Here is a 24,270-nt window from a genome sequence, read left to right on the forward strand (position 1 = left end):
CATTTCTTTATACTCCCTTTCCTAAAAGTAACAGGTGTACATATTTACTTTAAATGTTAAAAATAATAGGATAAACACTGAATTATTTTATGAGGTACCTTGTAATGAGTAAAGACACTCTAGGGTTTTATATCTTTACAAGGTCAGAATTACTTGTGACATCCTTTCTACTTCCTTCCCTACTTTATACCCAGCCTCCTTTCTTTCATCTTCCTTTCCTTCCTTTTTCCCACCTGCTGTTCATTCAGTCTATATTTAAGAAATCCCAATCTCTCTCTTTTTTTTTTTTCTATTGAAAGGAGGGGAGACAGAGAGACAGACTCCCGCATGTGCCCAGACTGGGATCCACCCAGCAAGCCCACTGGGGGGTGATGCTCTGCCCATTTTGGGGGCCAGTTGTTCGTTGCTCAGCAACTGAGCCCTTTTTTTTCTTTTAAAGAGCCTGAGGTAGGCCAGGGAAACATCCTCAGCGCCCTGGGCCAACTTGCCATGGCTGTGGGAGGGGAAGAGAGAGAGAGAGAAAGACACAAAAGGGGAGGGGGAGGGGGGGAGAAGCAGATGGTCACTTCTCTTGTGTGCCCTGTCCGGGAATCGGGAATTGAGCAGGGGGACTCTCACACCCACACGCTGGGCCAATGCTCTACCACTGAGCCAACCACCCAGGACCAGGAATACCCTAATCTCAACCAGTCAGTGCTCAATAAATAACTCAGAGTACTGCTCTCAGTTGACTCACAGTTCAGTGTAGTGGTAGATAGCAACAATGATGATAATAATAACTAATCCAATACAATCTACAGTACAGGGTGTTGTCCTCAGGTTACGACAGAGTTCCATTCCTATGACAGTGACATAACCCAAATTTTGGTGTAAGTCGAAACAAACCCTAAGTCACTTACCTATCCTAACACAGTTGTAAAATCATAATCTAGAACAAAAAGACACAACTAAGCCACAAAAAAAGAATAATGTGTCTTCTTTCGCCACACACAACCAAACCAGTTTGCCCACGTAGTCTGTAAATATGAGGCTAACAGCCTACACCGAAAAGCTCACGTTCCAATTTTTTAAAGTTTTTATGGGACTGAGCTTTCAGAAACTCAAAACGTCGGATGTCGAGACTGTTGTAACTTGAGGACCCCCCATATTTAAAGAGGAATGGACCAGATCTCATGGGAAATGACTTGAGTTGAGGTTTGGAACATCCTTAGGGTTTCAGTGGGCAAACAGACACTGGTTAGATGGGCAGACTTGATAGAGAACAGCACACAAGCAAGCATGGCATGTTCAAGGCAGATCTTAGTTCCAGAAAGCCTGTGCTGCTGGAGGAGATGGGCCAGACCATGTGGGGGTTTGCATACCATTCCTAGAAACTTGAGCTTTAGCCCCAGGGAAAAGAGGAGCACCTACAGGGTTTGAAAGAAGCTGACAGTGACCAAGTTTGCATGTGTAGAGGATAGGGTGGAGAGGAATGAAACTAGAGGGAGTAAAACCACAGAAGGACTATAATTTATAGATGAAAATGGGAATGTGCATTTTACTATTTTCTGATTTTACTGAACAAATATGTTTCTGAGACTACATAAGCATGCGGTAATTGGATGTTTCTAGGGGCCTTTACAGAAAATACTTTAAATGGAGTATCTATATAATATGCAGGAATCTACTACTGTATTGTAATCATGGAGCAACTCATCCCCCTCAAAAAAATAAACAAGTATACTCTGAAATTCCAGTAGCCCTGCATTCCCATGTACCAGGACAGCATTCTTTTCCAATAATCTTAGATAGATGCAGTCTGAAGTATGAATAGTGAAGGCCGGAATTATTATACCTTTTCTATTCTCAAGTCTAAAAATCTCTACAGTTGATTAAAGGTTACTTAAATCTCACTGAGTACTTCTTACTGTGATATGGTTTCATATTTTCACATATCTTCAGTAGGGCACTCTTGACTTCCACATCATTAAGGAACATAATTTCATTCTGTAGCTTGCTCTCTTCTGGGATCTACCCGGTTCTGAAGCATTTCTTTCTAGCCGCTATCCTCCACTCTCATGTACGTGACTGTTAGCTAGGCACTCATCGAGTTCTTCAAGTCTTTGCAAAAAGTATCATTCAAAATAAAACAGTGTGTTCTAAAAGAAGATAATATAGAACACCCAAAATTTCTACATAAAAATGAAAAAATAGTATGTGTTTTAGATTTTATGACCATACCCAGAGTTACGATCATTTGCACAATAGTGCTCGGACTCAAGGGTCTGGGAGAACTGAGTACCAGAGAACCTAAATGCCTGCCTTCTTCTATTCTTTAAACTCCGCACGTCCCTGCTGCTTCGGGAGCAGGCATAGGGTACCACTGCTCAAAGTCTTAGCTTTTAAAAACCCAAAATAGGAATAAACAGGCTGACACTCAGCATTTCTAGGTTTGACAACTTAAAAGTCCGCATTCGAGACCCCCAGAGTCAGACAGTGGTGCTGTGGTTGGGAGCCAGGTTGCCCTAACGGGGTGACAGCCAGTGTGTCTTAGGTGGGATGCAAGCTGGACTCATCTGAATCCTGACTTTCACTCTGTAGCATTTTAATAAGTTTCCAGTGCTATTGCTTCAAAAGTTATCAATATTAAAAGTCAAACAGAATGGTATATGACCTAGGAGAGAAAGGAGAAACATTCTTGGGTTTGAAGCTGATTACCTGAACCAGGTACAATTTTAATTGAGTTCAGTTTTCTCAGGCATAAAAAGAGGACAACAGTGTTTATTTCTAGGATTACTGGAAGGATTGAGAAATAATATATGAATAGTGTTTATATGCCAGGCATATAATTAGAAGATACTGTTATAATTTACCTTACTGCTTTCCCTAAAATCCTAATCTAATCATGCTTATCAATGACTGTTAATTTGTTGATAAAAACGGAGTGTTAAGTGCTTTTTAGCTACAGATAATGAATGGCAATTTTTCCATCAGTTGCGAATCTTATGTATTAGAAGAGGCCCCTGGGAAAAGGAACCCAGGAAGAACTGATTAGGTCAACACAGCCAGGGCATGGTTACCTGTTATAAGGTGTGGAGAAGGTTGCCAGGACAACATCACGACCATTAATACGAATCACCTCTGTAACCGCCTGGAGTATGTTGAAATAAAAATGCGAGTCTCCAGGAACTGAGCAGTTGAGGCGAGCCTTCAGGAAGGACGTCCACTGTTTCTCCAGGACTCTCTGCGAGCCTCCCCTGTCGTTCTTACAGACCTGGGCCACTCTCGGGAAAACTACCTGCCGAGGAAAAACACACAGGGAAGATGAAATGCACTCACTTTTCGAGGAGATCTCAGTAGAATTTCCCTTTCTTTGAAAATAGAACAACAAGGTACTTAATTTAATCTCATGTTTCTAAAATCAGTACCAGAAAAAAAAAAAAAAGGAAGAAAAGAAAAACCTCAGCATTGGAACAACATGTTTTAAAAGATATGGCTGTGACATTTAATACGGAGCCATAAATCCTTCAGGGGATCAGCTCTCAGCCACATACACTCATTTCCATACAGACTGCTTGGCTTTTTATTTCTTCAAACAAAAGCATACTTTGTATGCACCATCTCTGGCATCCTCACTAGCTGCCTATGGGCCTTGAATCATACTCTGAATTCCTCGAACTGTGCAAGCCACCCTGGCATCGAATTTGTGCCCTTTCACTTAGTGACCTTGATCCACTCTCTGGTAATAATAACTGAAATGGACGATCCCTAAGTGTTCTCTTGCTTTATTCAGCAGAGATAAAATTCAAGACATTCAGCTTGCTTAAACATACTAGGTATCTCTTCTCTCTATGTGGAGCAGCTCATTAAAAAGAGAAAGCTGTTGAGTATACCTGGAAACCAACCACATTTCAAGACATACTTGAAACTCAGTATATGAAATCACCAAACAGCTGTGATTTCAAAAGAAGCATTTTCAAAGGAAATATTTAAGATGCTCCCTGCCCCCCGTCGCTGTCCTGGTAAAGCCCACAGGGCTCTGAAGCTGCACGGTGTTCCACCCCCATCAGTCTTTGGATCTTCTCAAAATAATGACCTTGTCATTTGACTTACGGTTCCTATTTCAAGGTCATTTATAATAACATTGGTCCAAAAACGAGACACCCTCCTCTCTTACCTTTCCCATGGTGTTGTACTCCACTGCTATTTCCCTGAAGAAGAAGTAGATATAGTCTCCATAATCCACTGCTTGGACAAAGTATGGTTCTGTGGACAAATTGGGAACTTTAACTGGGGACCAGTTACACAGAGTTAAAAGAATTTTAATCAATTGCAACCAATGATATGTTATTAATTAAAAATGTAGGGCCATTAGATATTTGATTAACACTAACCACTTCTAATGACTTCACACATGCAAGTGCTAGTGACTTCAGAAAACACTCGAGCCTACAATTATGTATCTCAGATGTGGTTGCAACTAACAATGAAGACTAAATGAGTTTTGTATATCTCTGTAATATTCTTTTCCACAGTGGAATGCCCACATTACAGGAAGGTTTCTGTACACCCCTCCTCATCCACCCTGACTCACACGGGTTACAAATAGCTTTTTTCCTGTTCCCTACCACCTCCAATCCTCTGCCTCCCTTTTATGAATGCAATGTTCAGTTCTTTTCATATGTGCAGGGAAAGATGAATGTAATGTATTCTATTGCAGTGGCATTGGTACTTTTGTTAATATCCCAGAAACTCATGGGAAGTGGAAAGGGGAGGTCAGTTAATTAGTTGAGGCAAAAGATGCAATTTGCACCTCCCTGTCTATCAGAAGCCATTACTAAAATGAAACCGCAGTCTGGTCCTTTGGGACTCCAGATCTCTCTCAAGACATGCGTCCCCCCTCCCCCTTTTTCTTCTTTTGTTTGTTCACCTTTCAGCCATTTTGAATCATGCTTGACGGTCCGTAGGGTTGGGCTGTCTCCAAGACTCCGGTAAATAACAGCATCGATGGCAAGGAAGTCAGTCACTGTGGCCGAGTATAGTTTTCCGTCTTAGCAGAAGAGGAAAAGAGGTGAATGGGGTGGGGTAGGGCAGTGGGCAAGGGGGAATAATAGAGACAGACCCCAGATCGTTTTCCTACATCAGGCAAATGAGATCGGACAACTGGGAAAAATCCAGAAGTCGCTAGGAAAATACTTGGCCCACATTCCTAACCATTTTAAATTGGGATCATGAGAGAGGAAGCATTTTTCATTTTTAAATCGCACGGCAATTTCTAAGCAGCAGCAGCTCCAAGAACCAGGTAAATGGAAAATGTTTGCTTCTATCGACTAGATGGTCCTTGACTGAAATCTATAGGCCAAGGCCCCTTGGACGCTGCTGCTGCCACGCCACCATGGTAAGTTGGATTTGCTGGGGGTCCCAGGGAAAGACAGATGCTGTTATCACCTGACTTTTTCTGTTCAATAGAGGTAGTGGCGTCCTCAGACTAAACAAGTGAGGGGATTTAAAAAAGGAAGTTAAGAAAGGGGGGTTCATAAACAAAAAGGAGCTGACTAAATTGCTGCTTATATCCTGAGAGTCACTGCTCCTCCTTACCTCAGTCATGAGAATCACTACACCCTGCCAATCTCTCTGACTTAGATTTACTTCAGTATTTTCAAAGGCATAAACTTGAAAAGATTTTGACGTACAAGATGCCAAAGCAAAGAGAACGGGGGAAGGGGTGATAATGAGTTAAAATTTGGCTTTCTTTATGAATTCATGCTTTATGGGAGTTAGGTTTGAAGGGATATCCAAAGCAAGAAAGACTGACTTAGACTAAAGATTAATTCCTAAAAAGTTTTATTCTTTTCCTGGATTAGCAAACGATCTGCACACAGATAATTAAACGGGATGTTCTAGAATAGCAAAATCTATATAGATGGAACAGACAACAGTTATGTTCAAACTAAAAAATTACTTCCTTGGTTCATTTTTTTTTTTTTGTATTTTTCTGAAGCTGGAAACAGGGAGAGACAGTCAGACAGAATCCTGCATGCGCCCGACCGGGATCCACCTGGCACGCCCACCAGGGGCGACGCTCTGCCCACCAGGGGGCGATGCTCTGCCCCTCCGGGGCGTCGCTCTGTTGAGACCAGAGCCACTCTAGCGCCTGGGGCAGAGGCCAAGGAGCCATCCCCAGCGCCCGGGCCATCTTTGCTCCAATGGAGCCTCGGCTGCGGGAGGGGAAGAGAGAGACAGAGAGGAAGGAGAGGGGGAGGGGTGGAGAAGCAGATCGGCGCTTCTCCTGTGTGCCCTGGCTGGGAATCGAACCCGGGACCTCTGCTCGCCAGGCCAACGCTCTACCACTGAGCCAACCGGCCAGGGCCCTTGGTTCATTTTTAATGGATTACATATCTTCACTAATTATATGTCAGAGTGGCTTATATACAATATAGTATTCTTTAAGCTCTTCCATTTGTAGGAAAGCATAATGTTTTTTAAAAAGTTTATTCCAATATACCTAAGAAAAGTTTGTATCTTTGGCCTTAAAATAATTGAAATTGGTTCAGGTTCAGTTTAGAGCTGTCTTAATATCTACATTATTAATAGCTATATATCAGTAACTGTTGACTGTCTGGGTTAGACTGGAACTGCAGAAAACAAACATTCTTTTGATAAACATATCTACAAAAATCACAACTTTTTATTGTAGAGTCATAGTCCTAGGTCATACAGTATAACCGGGGGTTAGAGGAGCGGGGGAAGGTGGTGTGTGTGCCTGTGTGTGTGTGTATTCATTCATGTTCATTCTCCCTGACCACTGTCTAGAACTCTTTGTTTTACAGTCAATACCAGGTATCTCACCAGAACTTTTACTTGTAAAACAGAGCACTATTCTGGCATTCATAATAATATGACAACCATTCAGTTGCAGCAAGGATCTTTTGGTGGCTTTAGAACATACTTTGCCTGTTCTCCCTTTCCTACTTTAGGCTAAACGTCTTCTTTTTAGTTTATAATTAAATTTAAATTTTCCATTGTAGCCCCACATCCTCCATGGTACCAACTAATGCAGGTTCAAGTGTCAGAAATGTGCTACAGTGGAAGTTACACGTTCAGGAGTATATTCCGGCATCTCTTTCTGTTGGACTTGCTCCTACACACTCTGACATGGGTTTAGAAGACCTTGTGTTCCTTACAGTGATGCTGCTTTTCAGTGATACTGTGCTCTCACTTTGGCAGAGGAAGGCAAGGAGACTTTCCTTAATGTGTCACAAGCTGTCTCTTCATTCTGTGACTAGATTTAGAACCACAAATGGATGACATTGAGGATGAGTCAAGGAGTTAATGTCATTTCGTAATCAAAGGCCTAAAGCTCCTCATCTAGCTAGGATGTGCCAGTTTTTAACTTTTATAATGGAAATTATAGCTAACTGCTTTATTACGTACTCTAACAACCCCTGTTATACTAACTCTTTTCCCTATACCCACCTTCCACACACACAGCTGGCAATGAATTCCTAAACAAATTTCTTTTTTATTTGATTTTACTTCATTGACTGAGAGGTGGGGAGGCAGAGAGACAGACTCCTGCATGTACCCCGACCAGGATGCACCTGGCAAGCCCCCTAACCAGGAGATGTTCTGCCCATATGGGGCCACTGCTCCATCACTCTGCAAGCTGTTTTAGCACCTGAGGCCATGGTGCCATCCTCAGCACCCGGGGCCAACTTGCTCGAACCATTTGAGCTATGGCTGTGGGAGGGAGAGAGAGAAAGAGAAGGGGGAGGAGGAGGGAGAGAGAAGCAGATGGTTGCTTCTCCTATGTGCCCTGACTAGGAATCAAACCCAGGACTTCCATACACCAGGCCAATGCTCTACAGCTGAGCCAGGGCCACAAATTTCTAATTAAAACACACACATTCATCCACAAAAACCTCAGTCTGAAAATGATGGTTTATGTGTTGCTGCTTTATATCATTTACAATGGAAGAAAAGTGTGAGGATGGGGAGTATGGGTCACCCTAAGCTAACCAGCATCGTCCTGTCAGCCACTGCAACCATTCCATTAGAACCAGGCATGTGACCCAATCGGGTCAATGATATTTGAGAAGGTGTTTGCTGACCACTTGGGATTATGTAGCCTCACTCTCTGAGAGAGCTTCCAGAAACTTCCTTTTATCTCTTTCCTTCTCCCTTCTATGGACAAGAAGATATATAGCCCTAATTGGGGTTGGCAGGCACTCCATGACATGAGAGCAGCCAGTTTCTCTCAGAAGGATATGAAAGTGAGCAGAGAATTGAAAAGAACTTGTGTCCTGGATGATATCAATGAGATGTTGAGTCAGACCGACCCTTAACTTATGTAATCACTCTACATCAGTGACTTGAGATAGGATTTTTTATTATTTGAACCAAAGAGGCCCTAACCAGTATGTCACGTGTGCAGTACAAAGCTGTTAACCTTTTCTGAAGGCACAAAAGCTGGATAAGTGTGGCACAGACATCTTTTAAGAAGAAAAAGTACAATTTCCATACTAATTCCAAATGGTAAAGGTGTTCTTAATTACAGTATTCACCAGAGAAATAAAGTACAACGGTGACTCGGCAAACCCTCCAGAGCAGGCTTGCAGCACCAGGCAGGAGATGCAATGAGAAATCAGGCTGTTTACCTGCAAACAGTGCGATGTTGGCATGTTTGGCATCATAAGGGCATCTGGCCATTCCACTAAATTCATCCCCAAAAGGTTCCAAAGTATCCATCTAAATGAAATGATAGAACTTTGTTAGGAAGGACAACTAATAATAGTAATAGCAACTAATACTTACAAAGCCCTTCATGTGCTAAGTAATTCATATTCATGGTGCAAACTGTCCTCAGATACTCTCTTAAATGAGCATGTTGGCTTCAAATGAGGGAACTGAGGTCAAGACAGGTTAAGTCACTTGATCAAAGTTCTGTAACTATAAGAGTCTGAAGTTCAGGCATGTCTGCGTGCCTCTTAACCATTACAATAAGTAGGTTCCCATATCCTTCTAAAGTCCTCTACAAATAAGTGTGTTCTCTTTGGAAAAGGAATTTTTGAGGCAATCACCAGGGAAACTTATTTGTCTCCCTCCTTCACCCTCTTCAAATTATGTGGCTTCACGAACTCTACAAAGAATGGCCTCAGTTTTTTATTTTGTTTTGCCTGAGGAGTCCTGCCTTTGTGGGTTAAATCCCAGGAGAAGGCACTGGACTCTTCCTTGGGTTACCTGGTAGGACAACGTGGCATCAACAAAGGTGCAAAAACATAGATGCAAACAGATCTCAGGTGACCTTTTGCACCTACTTCAGAAACGTGTCCCAACCTCTGACTATGTTGTTGAGAAAGAGAGGTCCAGATGAGGAGGGCTCACACTGGTCAGTGAGGAGGGGGGCTGCTACTGACTTCTGTCTCCCAGTGCTTGACCCAGGCCTTGTTCCTGTATGGTAGAGGTTACCACTGGCTTGCCAGTGAGTTTTGTTTGATCACCTTAGTATGTTTAAAAAAGAAAAGTCAAAGACAGAGAAACAAAAAGAAAGAAAGAAAGAAAGAAAGAAAAAAGAAAAGAAAGAAAGAAAGAAAGAAAGAAAGAAAAGAAGAAATGGCCCTTTTTATTTTTATTATTTATTTAAAAATTTTTTTTATTTATTTATTCATTTTAGAGAGAGAGACAGAGAGAGGGAGGGAGGGAGAGGGAGAGAGAGAGAGAGAGAGAGAGAGAGAGGAGAGACAGAGAGAGAGAGAAGGGGGAGGAGCTGGAAGCATCAACTCCCATATGTGCCTTGACCAGGCAAGCCCAGGGTTTCGAACCGGTGACCTCAGCATTTCCAGGTCAATGCTTTATCCACTGCGCCACCACAGGTCAGGCAAAGAAAGAAATGGCCCTTTTTTAAAACAGAGAGTTTGCACATGAAAACCTGGATTTCTTCTCTTGTTCAAGTGAGAAAGTCAGTTCTGGCCCTTCTTACCCAAGTGGCAGCAACCAGCTATTGTTGAGTAATGGACACCCTTGTCCATTTCTTCAAGCACTGTGGTATCCAGTACCAAGGCCCCTTCACCCACAGAATGTATCAACATCTTGCTTGCTTCACATCTACTTGCTTCACTCCTCCATACCTGCCTGGCCCTACAGGCATCTGCAGCTGTGGCAAAGCCTTGCTAGCTATTAATCAAATTCCATTTCTTTTCTCTATATCACACTAAACTACATTTATCACCTTGTGGTTAGGTGTGATCACATCCTGGTCAATGGAATGCTAGTGTAACGCTTTGCACCACCACTAGCTCTTGCCACTAAAAACTTTCCAGGGTCCTCTGCTCTTATTCTCCTTTCTCACCCTCCCCTGAGACACAGAGGACACAGTGAACGATTCCAAGACCCTAGGAGATGCACAGATATGAGCAGGAAGGAGCTTGGCCTGAGTAACCTCATAGAACAAAACCTCTGTCATTGACCAACATTCGACTGTGATGCGAGCAGGATATGACCCTCTATTGGTCAGCCACTAACATTAGTCAGCAGCTGGCCTATGTTGATCAGTAGTTCAGTGGTGCAAGCTTCTACCTCTGGTCTTCTTCCTTACACATGGGATCTTCCTAGCATTTAAATCTCAGAACTATGCAGTCCCTGAAATAAACTCCTCTACATCATTACATTCTTTAAAACAAATGTGCTCTTTTCCCCAGCACATTATTATGAAAGTCTTTTTCTGATATTTTATTCCAATGGGACCTTCCTGTTGAACTGTGCCAGATTTTGCTGTCTATGGGTCTGGCGGTGAGTATTCAGAACTGATGCTGAGCACACCCGTGGTGTGATGGAAATGCCCTTCTCCCAAGCACCAAACTCTAAATCCTGGAAACATGTACAAGGGGAAGGTGTTTCAACGTACCTACTCCTAAAATAGTGGCCTTAGCATAGCTAGTCAAAGGCAGGAGGCAGTGAAGAATTAATATGTTAGTTTGTGAGTTTGGACAGTGCAGAGATGAAACAAGGCCATGGTGAAATCCTCTTTTCATCAGGTAAGAACTAATCTTTGCATTACTCATCGAGTCTCAGATGTGACAGCAGCCCCTGGGGAATGAAGTCTTCATAGCGGATAGACAGTTATACTAAGAACCAGCCTGACTTTTGCAAAAGTTCAAGAGGTTTAGAGACCGGATGGAAAAAGTATGGAGTATAGTTTTAGAGTTACTGTGGGTAGCCTTCAGAATACCCCAGGTTAGCTTCTTTGGGGGCCATAATCTTCCTAATACATTCAGCCTCTTTTGTTATACAAATTATATAAATAAGGGAGGGCATGGAGCAGAGTCAGAGACCAAAAAATTGCTCACCCTCCTGTTTCAAGTTAGTCTAATGAACTTGATGCTTCTACACTGTGGGGCTTGGGGTTTTTGGTGGAAGAATGTTCACTGTTCTTGCTTTGAATCTTTGGTCTTGACCTCTTGATAAAAAGTGCTTCAGAGACAGGCTGTCCATTCTCTCTGAATCAGATATGACATGTCCCATATCGACAGCAAAGTTCTGCTGTGCCTTGAGCCTACTTTTCTGAGCAATGCCGAAGGGTCTCACGACCTTTCACCGTGCTAGGCATACAGATGGGGACCGTGCAGGGAGGGCATCTTATCTGGTTTCTGAGAGGCTCGTGCTCCTGGATCGTGTCTCAGCAGGCGAGGCCGGAACAAGTGAGAGGTGACGGGACCGCCACGGGTGAGGCATCGTGGGGAATGGAGCATGAGCGGGAAGAATGAGTGAGATCACTTGTGGCCTGTGTATCACAGTGCCAACAAAACCTGTCATTTGTCATAAAAGATAGCTTTCCAGCTAGGGAATTTATTGGGATTTGTTAGAAGCATTCATCTTAATGAATCCTAAACAATGACAGGCAGCAGTGGAATATTAAGTGGTGGAATTAAAGTCGAACCTTCAGCTGTGTGCTGTTACTGGCTGGAGTAAATGTTGACTGGCCTGGCTGCCTTTATTAGAAACTGCTTGGATCCTGTCATGATTTAAAATTTTGATATTTTATGACAGTATTTTTTTTGCATTAATTTAGGTTTTTAAAAATACAGCATTAAAAATAATAGCATTTGTCTTGAAAACTGAATTTTTTTGGTGCCCTTACATTTTGCAAGTTCCTTACCTCACCCTATCGCTGGCTCAGCTGCTGCCCATGTCCAAGCCCAAGATTGAAGATGAGCATTAGGGTGAAACAGACTCTCTCTTTGATGTCTGTCTCTGCTAAGGCACAGGGTCTCTTAAAGCAGTCAGAGAGAAAGCTGGTGACCCCCTGGTTCTGTTATCTTTTCTCATTCTTCACACCACAGGGTTTCACTCTCTGCTGGTAAAACCCAAATGTTTAGTCCTCCCCATGTCTCCCCCTAAATCAAGGCTTAGCCATCACTCTCCTTGTTAGATATCGCTGTTCACGTGTCAGAGGCATGGCCACCTGCAGCGCTCTGCATACTCATGATGCACAAGACCGGACCCCCATTTTTCTCACTGCCCAGCTCAACCTGTCTGCACTGCTGGCAGCCCTTCTGTGCTCTCACCCTAGAGAGAGCCTAGTGGTCATTCTTAACTTCTCCCTCTCGTGCTTCTTATTGATTCTTGAAACCCACGGATATTTTTGTCACTTAAGTATTTCCTGAGTCTTTTCCCCTCTTTTCACCTGTGGGGCCACCTACCCCTCCAGCCTCTTTTCTGTTATCACTTGTCACTTCACAGTTCAGCACTCCAGAGCCAAATGAAGGGTTTTCAAACTCAATAGACTGCTTTTACTCCATGCCTTTGCTCATGCTGTCCCCACTGCCTGGACTGCCCTTCTCCCTGCATTTGGCTAACTTCTACTTTTTTAAGAAGAAGGTTAGGCATGATCTCATTCACTATCTCACAGAAATGAACTGAGCACCTGTTCTGGAGGTGCCGTGCCAGGTTCTGGGCAATCAAAGGTGTGGGTCCTTGTACTCACAGAGCTGATGGGTTTCTTCTAGGCTGAAAGTATTTGTGTACTATGTGAGAACATCAGGGGGGGATGTTTGAAGAGAGGGGTCATCCGCCTCTTTCTGGAACTATCCCTGACTTCTCATCTCAGGCTAAGTACTTCTCTGTGGACTTCTGTAATGCTGTACACTGTGTTGCCATGGCAGCAACCCTTTGGATTGTGGTTTCTTCTTCCTGTCTGGCTTCCCTAAGGATGGAGACCTATCCGTCTTTATGACTTCAGTGCCTGGCCTTGGGAGAAACTCGGTACATGTTTGCTGGATGAAAGACTGTGGCGGACAGAAGGGACAGGGAGAGCTAGCAACTGAGGGGCCAAGACCACAGATCACTGCAGCGGCCAGCTCCCGCTGCTTCAGCAGTGCCTCTGCTCAGCTGCGTCAGAACTGACCAGATTTATTAACCCTTTCAGAGTTCGTCCGTTCCCCTGGCACGGAGGCCAAGTGAGGTAAGGCCGTGGTTAAGTAAATGCAGTGCCGAAAGGAATTATACTGCTCACCAAAATTAGAGGATATTTCAAAATATGAAGTGATAAAAAAAAAGAAGCATTTAATTTTTTTTATTAAACAAGAACATCAGAAAAGCAAATGACACGTCAAAGAAAGTTGTTTGATTATGCAAATGAGATGCAAAACCAACTTTTATTTCATTGGTGAAAATGCACTATCCAAAAGGCTGAAAGCACTGGAGTGGCTGCATGTTCCCCGATCCCCTCATTTTGGTGAGCAGTGTGCATGTCTCTGTTCTTGAAAATCTTACCTGGAGGAAAGCCTCCATTTCGGTGGCCTGCTTTTGAGATACCTTTGAAAACAGGAATCACAATACATACGTGTAAGTGTGTTTCTGTGCTCAAAGAGGTGGGAGGGAGAAAGAAAAAGGAAGAGAGAGGACATCCACATGGCACGCTGGTGTTCTGACCAATAAAGAATAGGGTCTTACAGAAACTGACTTTGCTGGCTAGGCTCTGTAAAGACGTGTCAATCAAGCCTGAACCAACAGGAAGCTTAGAGGCTTGCTCAGGATCCCCCATGTGGAGCAGTACATTAAGTTAAACAAGTGAGAGTACCCAGGTGGTGTTGAATTACCCCTCTTGGGTTGCTGCAGGTACAATCACAGTGAATTATGAAATCCCTCCAGGACAACTGGTTCCAACAAAGTCACACTTACCTTATAGTTTCTGCAGGAAGGGTTGAAGGCATTAGTTCCACAGACAAACAAAGTATCATCGTTTTTCTTTAGAATAACTTTAATAAAGTTGTGACACTCATCCTGAAAAATAATTCAAACGCTTTTGTATCCAGTCCCTTCAGCACAGAAACCCATTCTCCACTGTGTACCATGGTCTGCCGACAGGTTAAAAGGATGGTGGCCGAGAAGCTCCTCTGTTAAAAGTTTGAGCTCCTTCAGAAGTATACCGAAAGATGTCAATGACAACAATAGTCATCTTTAGAACAGTAAATAACAACATGGCACAAAGTCTGTGTTTATGTTATAAAAGGAAAGCAAGCCTCCTGTCATATGAATTCTAATGCCAGAGGCCGTAGGGTTTCTTGATGTACAGGGCTCCGGGCTGAAGTGTGTTTTTTATGTTGTTCTGCGACCAAAGGCACAAACCCGTGTCTGTCTGCAGCAGCCTTTTCTGAGCTCTTCTGCAGAGTCCCCGAGGGCTTTGCACTGTGAGGTGGGCTGCTAGAGAGTGCACTTAGAGGAGTCAGGCCAGCCAGCTTTGTGTCCGTATTCCCTAGTGCCCCTAAGTAGTTCACGAGGCAGCCCTAGCAGCTGTCGTGGTGTTTCATCACATTAAAAGCAAACTATTTCTGCAAATTAAAGCCTTCAGTGAGTTGATGGAAAAAGCAGTTACTGGGGGGAAAGGGACTAGCCTGATCCATTCCACATCACGGTCTATGGCTGGAGATAACAGTCAAAACCTTAACCCGAAGTGGCAGTTGCGGGAGAAATGAAAATTGCCTACCTTATGTTTTCCCTTCATTCTGCATGTGTCTACATCAGCCTGTCTAGATTTCCATGTCAGTTTCTGCAGGGATCAAGAAAGAAATCAATTAGAGCTCAGAGATTGTTGCATTTGATTTTTGAAGTAAGAGTTCCCTTGGGGAGACTAGAGGCTGAACATATATTTATTGAAAGCTTTCCACACCCTTTCTCCATGATTAATTCGCCATAACAAAAGATTAAAGATGGAAATGTTCATTTAATTTTGAACTCACTTAATGAATGTTAAGCTACAACATCATCTTCTCTTTGAGATAAAGATGAAGAAAAAGGAAGAATAAACAACTGTGGAAATTTCACCCAAATTAACTTGCTAAACTGTGCTCATTTCGATAACATACATGCTGTTGCTGCCCTTTCCTTTCAGTGGATAAATCAATTTTCATAAAGCAGGCTTTTCCCTTAAAATGTGGAAGTCATTTTCCTAAAAATAAAGAAGACATTCACTTTAGGTGGACAAAGATTTAATTCAGGTTATACTCCATGTAAATTCATGGACTAAAGGGATTGTCTACTTGTACGGCAGATTTTATTTACTATGTAAAATACCTCCGTGTGGAGATATCAGGGGAGCCCACAATATATTTTAGGTCTGTCTGAAATGATAACGATCAAATTCCTGAGCCACAACAGTCAAATCAAACTTAATACTGCAAGACATGGAAACATAACATTTAAACACTTGTGGAACAAAATTTTACATATGAAAACTGATATTTTCCTGAACAAACATGGCAATATTTTATTGCAGGAATGTAGGAATTACCTAAGGCTCCAAAGTGTAAGTGTTCACATATTCGATGAATAAAATATGACATGTATAACTGTTTCTGAACATGTATTAACTTACCCCCAAATTAAGATTTCACAAAATGTTCTAAATTATTATTGGCCATGTCATCTCAATCAATTGCATTTAAAATACAAATTCTTTGGCCCTGGCCAGTTGACTCAGTGGATAGAGCATTGGTCTGGTGTATGGACATCCCCGGTTCAGTTCCTAGTCAGGGCACTTAAGAAAAGCGACCATCTGCTTCTCTTCCTCTCCCTCACCCTCTTTTTGCCCTCTTCCCTTCCCGCAGCCAGTGGCTCAGTTGGTTCAAGTTTAGGCCCTGGGCATTGAGAATAGCTCCATTAATTTGAGCATCAGCCCCAGATGGGGGTTGCTGGGTGGATCCCAGTTGGGGTACAGGTGTGAGTCCGTCTCTCTAGCTCCCCTCCTCTCTCTTAAAAAATAAAAATAAAATAAAATAAAAATTCTTTTCAAGAACTACCCTAAGGTCCTTCATTTCAGAAAGATGGTTTTAAAACTACTTACTTTGCTACAATAAATTTCTTCTCTGTGTGATGTGTCTATATCAACAGTATAAATATGGTCCCTAGAAACAAAGAAAAATTAATACAATGTCAAACATAAGAATCAAGACAGTTCATTTTCTCCTGAATGAGTATGTATCCAATTCAGGATAAATAAATCCATATCCATGCTATTAAAAACAAGACATCCACATGGAAGTAAAAGGGAAGAGTTTAGTCTGCATGAGGTGCCTCTGGATCACATTTGGCACCTTTTGACCTGGTGGCATTTTTAATTAAATTTTTAAAATTTATTCATTTTAGAGAGGAGAGAGAGAGAGAGAGAGAGAGAGAGAGAGAGAGAGAGAGAGAGGGGGTAAGGGGGGAAGAACAGGAAGCATCAACTCCCATATGTGCCTTGACTGGGCAAATCCAGGGTTTTAAACCCTTGACCTCAGCATTCCAAGTCGACACTTTATCCACTGTGTCACCACAGGTCAGGCAATCTGGTGGCATCTTGCTGTATGGGACAACTATTATGAAAACTTTCCTGTATTCTCTCTCATATCAGAACTACAGTGATACCTTGAGATACAAATTCAATTCATTCTGTAACCGAGCTCGTAGGTCAGTCAACTCGTATCTCAAACTGCTGATACTGGACCCATGCACCAATGCGCCAACTAGTGGCAGCTTCCAAAATCATGACTTGTATTTTGAAATTTCGCTCGGATCTCGAACAAAAATACGGACCGAGTCACAGCTCTTATCTTAAAAAAAATTCGTATGTTGGTCTGTTCGTATCTCAAGGTACTACTGTATATATATATATATATATATATATATATATATATATATATATTATCTGTATAACAATATAGTTCAGGAGAGAAGACTATGAAAGTTAAATTGGCCCCTAAACTGGAACACAGATGGGTTCACATTTCAGTATCTTCAAATCCGTGTGCCAGGCACATGCTATTCAGTGTGCCACATCTGTTCACCAAGGGGGTTAACAAAAAGCTAATCTTCATCTCCGTCTCTCCGCCTTGGCTTTGGTGATGTGATTGACAAGATGGACAATGATAAAGGTAAAATTATTTCCAGAAGCCACCCTGTTCTTCACACAATGACGGTCAATTAAGGTCTAAAATGGACGTGAGCTAAAGTTTACATTTCTTGCTTCTGTTCACCTTCCTGTTTTGCCGAGAATTTGGCTGTCTTTGAGACTTGCTGCCAATCTCTCCTTGGAAGGGGAGAAATAGAATCAGCAGCTCAGGTGTGGGGCTATATTTAAAAATCCCCTTCTGTTTGAGCTGAGTACAAGGGCGTTTTTGTCTGGAATTCAGAAGAAAGAAAAGAAAAGAAAAGAACTACACTCAACTGGGGAGATGAGGGACTAGCGAGGGAAAGCAAAACAGCTCGTTTTCCTTTGAAATAACATTGACTTTTTCTAAAATGCAGGAAGTCCTGGGGCTGGAAAATTACCCACAGCTTTAAACCAAGACCTTCAGGCTCCCAAGCAGACTTCCAAGGCCCTCATTACTTAAAGAAAAAGTGAGGGGGAGGGGGAAGAAAAGGGAAAGAAAAGAGATATCTATCAGGATTTACTTCAATCCCCACCCCACAATTTTTTTTGAAATCTCTTTGCTTCCACTTTTAGGAAAGGTACAGTAGATATAAATAAAAATAAAAACAAGCTCTCTCATGTGGAAATAAAAGGAGAGGGCAAGGCAGTTGGCTTAGAAAATTTCCTTGCCCATTGTGGACCTGTGTGTACGTGTGTGTGAGTGTGTGTGTAAGAGAGAGAGAGAGAGAGAGAGAGAGAGAGAGAGATTGTGTGTGTGTGTAAGCAAGTGTGGTGAGGGGGAGAATGGGGAGCCTGTTTTGTAAACTGCTGAATTGGGAAGTTCTTTAGACTTTAGCAGGGTGCCAGAATTGCCCTGCCCTTTAATTTCAAGGCAGTTTTATTGCATTTCTTTATTACGTTGTTTAATTTACTGCATTCCTTGTTTGACTTCATTGGTAGTGCGGAGGGTCAGGCTCATTATTGGAATGGAATTGCCTATGACTTTGGTATCAGGTGTGAGATGACTCCAGGTTTTCCTTGCCCTGCCTCCCCTCAAACCTTTAAGTAGGAGCTGAATATATGAATTGTAAATTAACAGCTGATTACTATGCATTGGCAATTCCTCAGAAAGCTCCTGGATTGCCCCTTTCTGGCATGGTCTGTTTATGTTAATTAGCAGTTTAGAGATTAAAGGAGGGAAAAAGAATTTACAAAATGGATAATAATAAAGCAGAATTGAAAGGGGTTCTTGCCATCAAGCCTCACTCAGTCCCGGGGTTCTGGATGGGACTTCGGATTGCTGACACCAACTGTCTGGAAGAACAGGGGAGCCTAAAAGTGACAATCTCTAAATGAAATCTCATTTTGGACAACGACAATCTTTTTTCAATATCCAAAAGATCACATTGCCCAGCAAACAGAGACAGACCAGGGTCAGGGGTGATTCCCAACTACCCAACCACTGGTGACTGCATCCTGGGAACACTGACTTAATCCTAGGACTTCCTCTTCCGCCCTCCAGGAAGCACCACAAAATCGTGTTGCCATGGCTTGAGCCTGGGGGAAGGATTTAACTCTAATCGTGTTACTTGCTGCCTAGGAACCTGGATCTCTCGGAGCAATGATGGGAAATGTGAAATTAAAGTGAGAGGAGGAAGCCTAAGTATGGCAGCCATGGAACTCCTTCAGGAGTCTGTCCAGGGGCTGTGTATTGAAGAGAAGTGGCTGCACCCAGAGGGAAAAGCAGCTTGTCCATTCTGGGGAATTACACAGTGTACCTCTAACAAAAGGCGAGTCTGTTTTATAGTTTTAAAAAAATTGAATGTGTTTCTCTTTTTTTTTCCTCCTTCCATTTCTTCTTTCTACTTTTCTTGGCATAGGGGTTAGGCTGAAACTTGGTTTTAACAAGCTGGCATAATGGTCACTACTGTATCAATGCTCCTGACTCAGGTTCCAGCCCGGACCTGCAGTCCGCATCCATGCTGGCTCATTGGGCATGAGGGTGGTCGGGCACACCACGCTTTCCCCTACAGATGCCACTGCAAAGTGAACACTTCATAGAAGATTCTTGCGTCAGCCTATTTATTTCTCACAGATTCAGTGTTTAACCGTTTGTTTTGAACAGCCTTTACATAATTGGGTACAAATGTAGTTTTCCAGCCCTGCTACATTTAGGAAAACAAAAAATGATATTTAGGAAGGAGCTAATATTCTGCCACAGAGGTGGCTACTGAAGACCTCATTAAAATGCTTTTTAATGAATACATACAATGACTCTGTTCTTGGGCAATAGTTATAGGTTATTCCCAGGACAAACATTACCACCTCTGCTGCTTAGTGGGCTGCATAGTCTAAGGAATAATGATCCCAGACTCTAAAGCAAGACCATTCTGGTTCAAATCCTGTCATTGTGACCCAGTCATTTTTAACTTTTTGTACTTTAGTTTTCTCCCATAAGACATGGGGGGATAATACTATCTCCTGATAGGTTTTTTTTATTTTGGGGATTGAATGAATGGACATTTATAAAGAGCTTTTATTTGCAATTTATATAGCACATACAACTAATGTGTACTATACAAGTGTTTGTACACTAAAACTTTTGAAAAGTGTTTTGGCATCGCTACCTGTAACCAAATGTAGGGTATTCGCAGGATACATGCACCTTCCCAATGATTTCTTTTAGCTTTAAGTTGCACAGCTTGTCATTTCAGAAAATCTACATGCTTTAAAAGAATTGACCACTGCTGTTCTTTACGTATGCTCACAGCCAGATAAGTACCACAAACACAATCTCTACTTCTTTTTCACAGTGTGAAATGATTAATCAATCTAGACTCAGTAAGACCATGGTGGAATCCCATAAGATGATGCTCTTTGTCACTGTTCATTTAGAATTGTTTGGAATAAGCTACACCCCCCCCCCAAAAAAAGTGGGGATCATTCATTGTTTGAATCTCAGGAGACTTCATTAAGATATTCTATTCCAACCTCTCATCTGACAAAGGAGTCTATTTCCAGAGAAGTTATGTTCCAGGTAAATTAAGAGTAGAATTAAAACAAAAGCCTAAATTCATGTAATGTCTGTTTAGGCAGTATTCTTACCATGCCATTCAGCTTTAAGACATGGTGTGTTTAAATGACATTTCTCCAGTGGATATTTTCTTACTAGATCCAAATCAAAGACTCTTTGAGTGCTACTGCCATTCTGATAATGTAATGATATATATTATATATTCACTGTAAAAATACAAACAGGTTTAATATACACACTCCTACACATACTATATATAATAATACATGTTTACACATTCAACTTAATTTAACAAACAAGTATCAAGGAGAAAGACACTCTGCTGGGTGCTTTAGTAAATATTTGATGCATGTGTATTCAAGAAAAACAGTGGATTGCTTAGTCTAAACTCCAAAATAGGTAATTATTTCTGTCTAAATCTACATAAAGTTAAACACACAGAAAACCTTGAAAGAATGATTGACAAACTAAAGAAAACTTTAAATTAACGCCTTGTTTGTGAATGTCATGATCTTTAAATTGTTGCATAGTGAGTACATTTATATTTTAGGACCTTTGGACGCTGGGAAGGCAGAGCTGAGGAGAAGGCCACTCACCTAGCAGCAATGTAGAGGGTTCTATTCATGATCATAATCATCTGGATGTCCAGTCTGTGCCTCTGTGTGGTGTTCCGTCCTGGCTTGTGGCCCACAAACACCGGATACTGTTTTGTATCTGTGAAAAGAGGAGATGGGGCAAGAAAGGGAAAAGGAAATCAAGCCAAGAATTGCCAGGGCAGGGAGAGAAGGGGGGCCATCCACAAAACAAAACCATATTTAAGTCAGACCATGCCACCATTTTCCACCCTCCACGAGTCTGTTATTTTAGAAAAAATTATGACATAAAATTGCTCTTTAAGGATGATCAAGTTACAGTTTCATTTCCAGCTGATAATAAGCCTGGACTTCTGTTTCTGAGTGTCACAATTTCTGACTTGTCCCTCTTCCTGGGGCTTAAACTCACAAGTGAACCCTTTCCGTGAAGGTGCTCTTTTTTCCAGTTTTCTTTTCATCTTCTTTAGAGTGCTAAGCCCGAGGGGAAGTCTGCCAAAGATCTTGTCTCGGGACAAAACTATTTCAAAGCAGCCTTCCCATCAATCACCACAAAGGCAATGTGGTCTGGAGGCGAGAGCCCTAGACCAGGAGCCAGAAGAAAAATACAGTCTCCACAGGCGTCCGGTTGGAATAATCTACCATTGAAGGCAGCCCTGCGAGGTTGGTTGGCATTCTAGGAACTGTGGGAAGTTCACTCTTGAGTTAAGCAATTGGCTAATCTCACAGAAACGGGCGCTTTGACAGGACAGGGTCAAGTTGAGTGTAGCCAGTCGGGTGATCTGGAATTTCCCTGACTCTCCAAGTCAGGGAGCATATTTCTCCTTTCTTACAGTTCTCTCTGAATGATAGCGGACAATCTGTAATGAGATCTGAGCTTTCGAAATACCTGCATCTCAAAAATCTCTCTGCCTTTAAACCTACAAATTCTGGAGCAAGGGCATTGCTCCAAAAAGACTGAGGAGGAGAGAAAGATGAGTCACATTTAAAAGGCACTTGTTTTCCAGGGGGTTATGCTCAGACCCCTCACTTTAAACTCTTGTAGTACCTGAGCATGACTCACAGTGGGCATCTTATTCACCAGCCACAGTATATTCTAGTCACAATTAAGCTTAGAATAGGATTATCTTATGCTTTTCCCGCCACTTCTCTGACATTTCACTTGCCCATTCATCAAGGAGCTAGAACAATATCATGTCTCTCTACTGTCAGGGATTGAGAGCTCACTGACGTATGCTTTTCAGTAGCACATGTGGGCTGGGGTCTTTTCTGAACACCTGTCTCAAATGGAGATAAATAAACACTGATCAGGGTTTAGTACCTAGAATCAGGGGACTCTGCCAATTCAGGAATGATGGTCTGGAACTACATAATGTGGCCTTAATCATTAACTCTAACTTTTGTTCTCTAATTGTTTTATGTATATCAGTCTTACCACTTCACTTTCACTTAAAATTATCTTTTTCAACTCAGACCATCCAGCGGAAAGCTGCATTAAATTAATGGGTCTTGTTAGTATCCCCTATTAGCGTTAAACAGCTTTGTATGATTCATTCAGTGTTTGTTTGGGGATAATTACTGGGAAAATGGATATTTGGAAGAAATGCTCGTTCACCTTTACTGTGAAATATTTTGGTTTTTGGAGGGAAGGAGAAAAAGTAGTTGGATTGGCTGTTCCATCCAACACACAAGTAAAACTTTCTTCATTTGAGGAGTCAACTAAATTCGTATTCATGTTGTTTTCTACCCTTGACAATGAAACAGACCAAAGAAAAACTATTTAAACAGTTAAACCAGGCCCTCTGAAAGTAAAAAATCATTCTACCTAAATTTAGCAACGATGTCACTTCTAAGTCTAAAAAGTTAATTTTTGTGTCAAATATTTCAAAGCAGTTTATTTTCTGTTCTTATCAGTAACAATACTGTATTAATTACATATGAAAATGCAAAACTAGTAATCCCCAAGTGCCCGGGATACTCTCCCACAAAGGGTTCTCAGGCGTGAGGACAGCCTACATGTAGGAAATGAGACCTTCCTGAAGGCATTGAGGGACGTTTCCAATCCCCTCCCGTGTTAGTCCCACAAAATTTCATGGAGTTCTAGAACAGGTATCCCATCCATTTGACTAGACTTGAATTAACTTTGCCACTTACACAAATTAAAAGTGACTAACAAGTCTCCTATTTTATTAAACTTATAATTTTCGTGTTTCACTGGTTGATGCAGGCCACAGCGTCCACAAAGGGAGAGAGTGGGATTGCGGGTACTTACAGTTGCCATGCGAAATACTGATTGGCTCAGAATCTTCTGGGAAACCGGCCCCAGCAAAGTGTAGCAGTGTGAAATATAGCAGCAAGGCTTCTGACCTCATAGTAGTTCAGCGGGGAGACTTTATTTCTCTACTTCACCCTGCCAAAGAGCAAAGAAGGGTTTTTTTTTTCCTTTTTCTTGCAAGTCAGCTTTATTCAACTCTATAAAAATGAAATGGCCTTGAAGATAAATTTAAAAGAAAAGAGGTCTCTGCTTCGTATCTTTTCCACTGTGAATTCACTATTGTGTTTTACATAAGGAACTTGTGCCCCTCCACTACCCACTGCACCCTCCTTCCCCAGGCATCTGAGCCCATCTGCAAAGCTTCTCCCAATGTGACATGCGTCTTAGTTCCTTGTCCCGAACCTCTAACAGGCCACTATGGTGGCTATTTCACAACTATGGAACTGCATTTCCCAAACTGCAAACAACCGAAGAAATATTTTTTAGGGGAAATACTTTTTTCTTCTCAGAAGGTTTAAAAGCATCCTGCCTCAGACATGTTTTGTTTGGCCGGTCCCAGATCCTTCAAAAATCTGTAGTTTTCAAAATTGAAAAATTAGATGTCTAACCTTTTTTATAAAAATCAGAGTATCTTTCTTATTGACTTAAAAAGACTGTTCCTCTCAGGACCACCCCTATCCCCAACTCCCCCCACACACACACATAACTGGTCACATTCACTTATTTCCATTATCTGCCTCACCACTGGTTTATGTAATTCTACAGTAACTCTACAGTGACTTTAGACATACATAAATAATCTATGATTAAAAAGAAGTAAATTGCTCTTTTCAGACTCTGACTAATACTATAGGGAGAATCTGAAGCCACATCCTGAAATGGTATTGCTGACTAAAAAAAGCATATGTCAGTATATTTTAGTTTCATATACTACCCTGCAATGAATAGCAGTGAATAAAAGTGTCAGATATACTGTTCCACACATCTGTATTTTCCTAAAGATGCT

General features: G+C 41.9%; 1 protein-coding gene across 9 annotated transcripts in view; it reads right to left on the reverse strand.

The window, feature by feature from the left end:
* SEMA6A (semaphorin 6A) overlaps positions 1-24,270 on the reverse strand; it is a 132,664-nt gene that overhangs the window by 40,679 nt on the left and 67,715 nt on the right. For all 9 annotated transcript variants that reach the window (XM_066274138.1, XM_066274135.1, XM_066274130.1 and 6 more), the window contains 9 exons: positions 23,262-23,399; positions 20,996-21,113; positions 16,319-16,379; positions 14,963-15,025; positions 14,158-14,259; positions 8,637-8,727; positions 4,910-5,029; positions 4,157-4,245; positions 3,060-3,277 (listed from right to left, as the gene is read on the reverse strand). In XM_066274138.1, the coding sequence (XP_066130235.1) occupies positions 3,060-3,277; positions 4,157-4,245; positions 4,910-5,029; positions 8,637-8,727; positions 14,158-14,259; positions 14,963-15,025; positions 16,319-16,379; positions 20,996-21,113; positions 23,262-23,361 (962 nt within the window). In that variant the 5' untranslated portion in view covers positions 23,362-23,399. The remainder of the gene's footprint in view (positions 1-3,059; positions 3,278-4,156; positions 4,246-4,909; positions 5,030-8,636; positions 8,728-14,157; positions 14,260-14,962; positions 15,026-16,318; positions 16,380-20,995; positions 21,114-23,261; positions 23,400-24,270) is intronic.

This window comes from Saccopteryx bilineata, chromosome 4 (assembly GCF_036850765.1).
Source record: "Saccopteryx bilineata isolate mSacBil1 chromosome 4, mSacBil1_pri_phased_curated, whole genome shotgun sequence".
NCBI lineage: Eukaryota > Metazoa > Chordata > Mammalia > Chiroptera > Emballonuridae > Saccopteryx > Saccopteryx bilineata.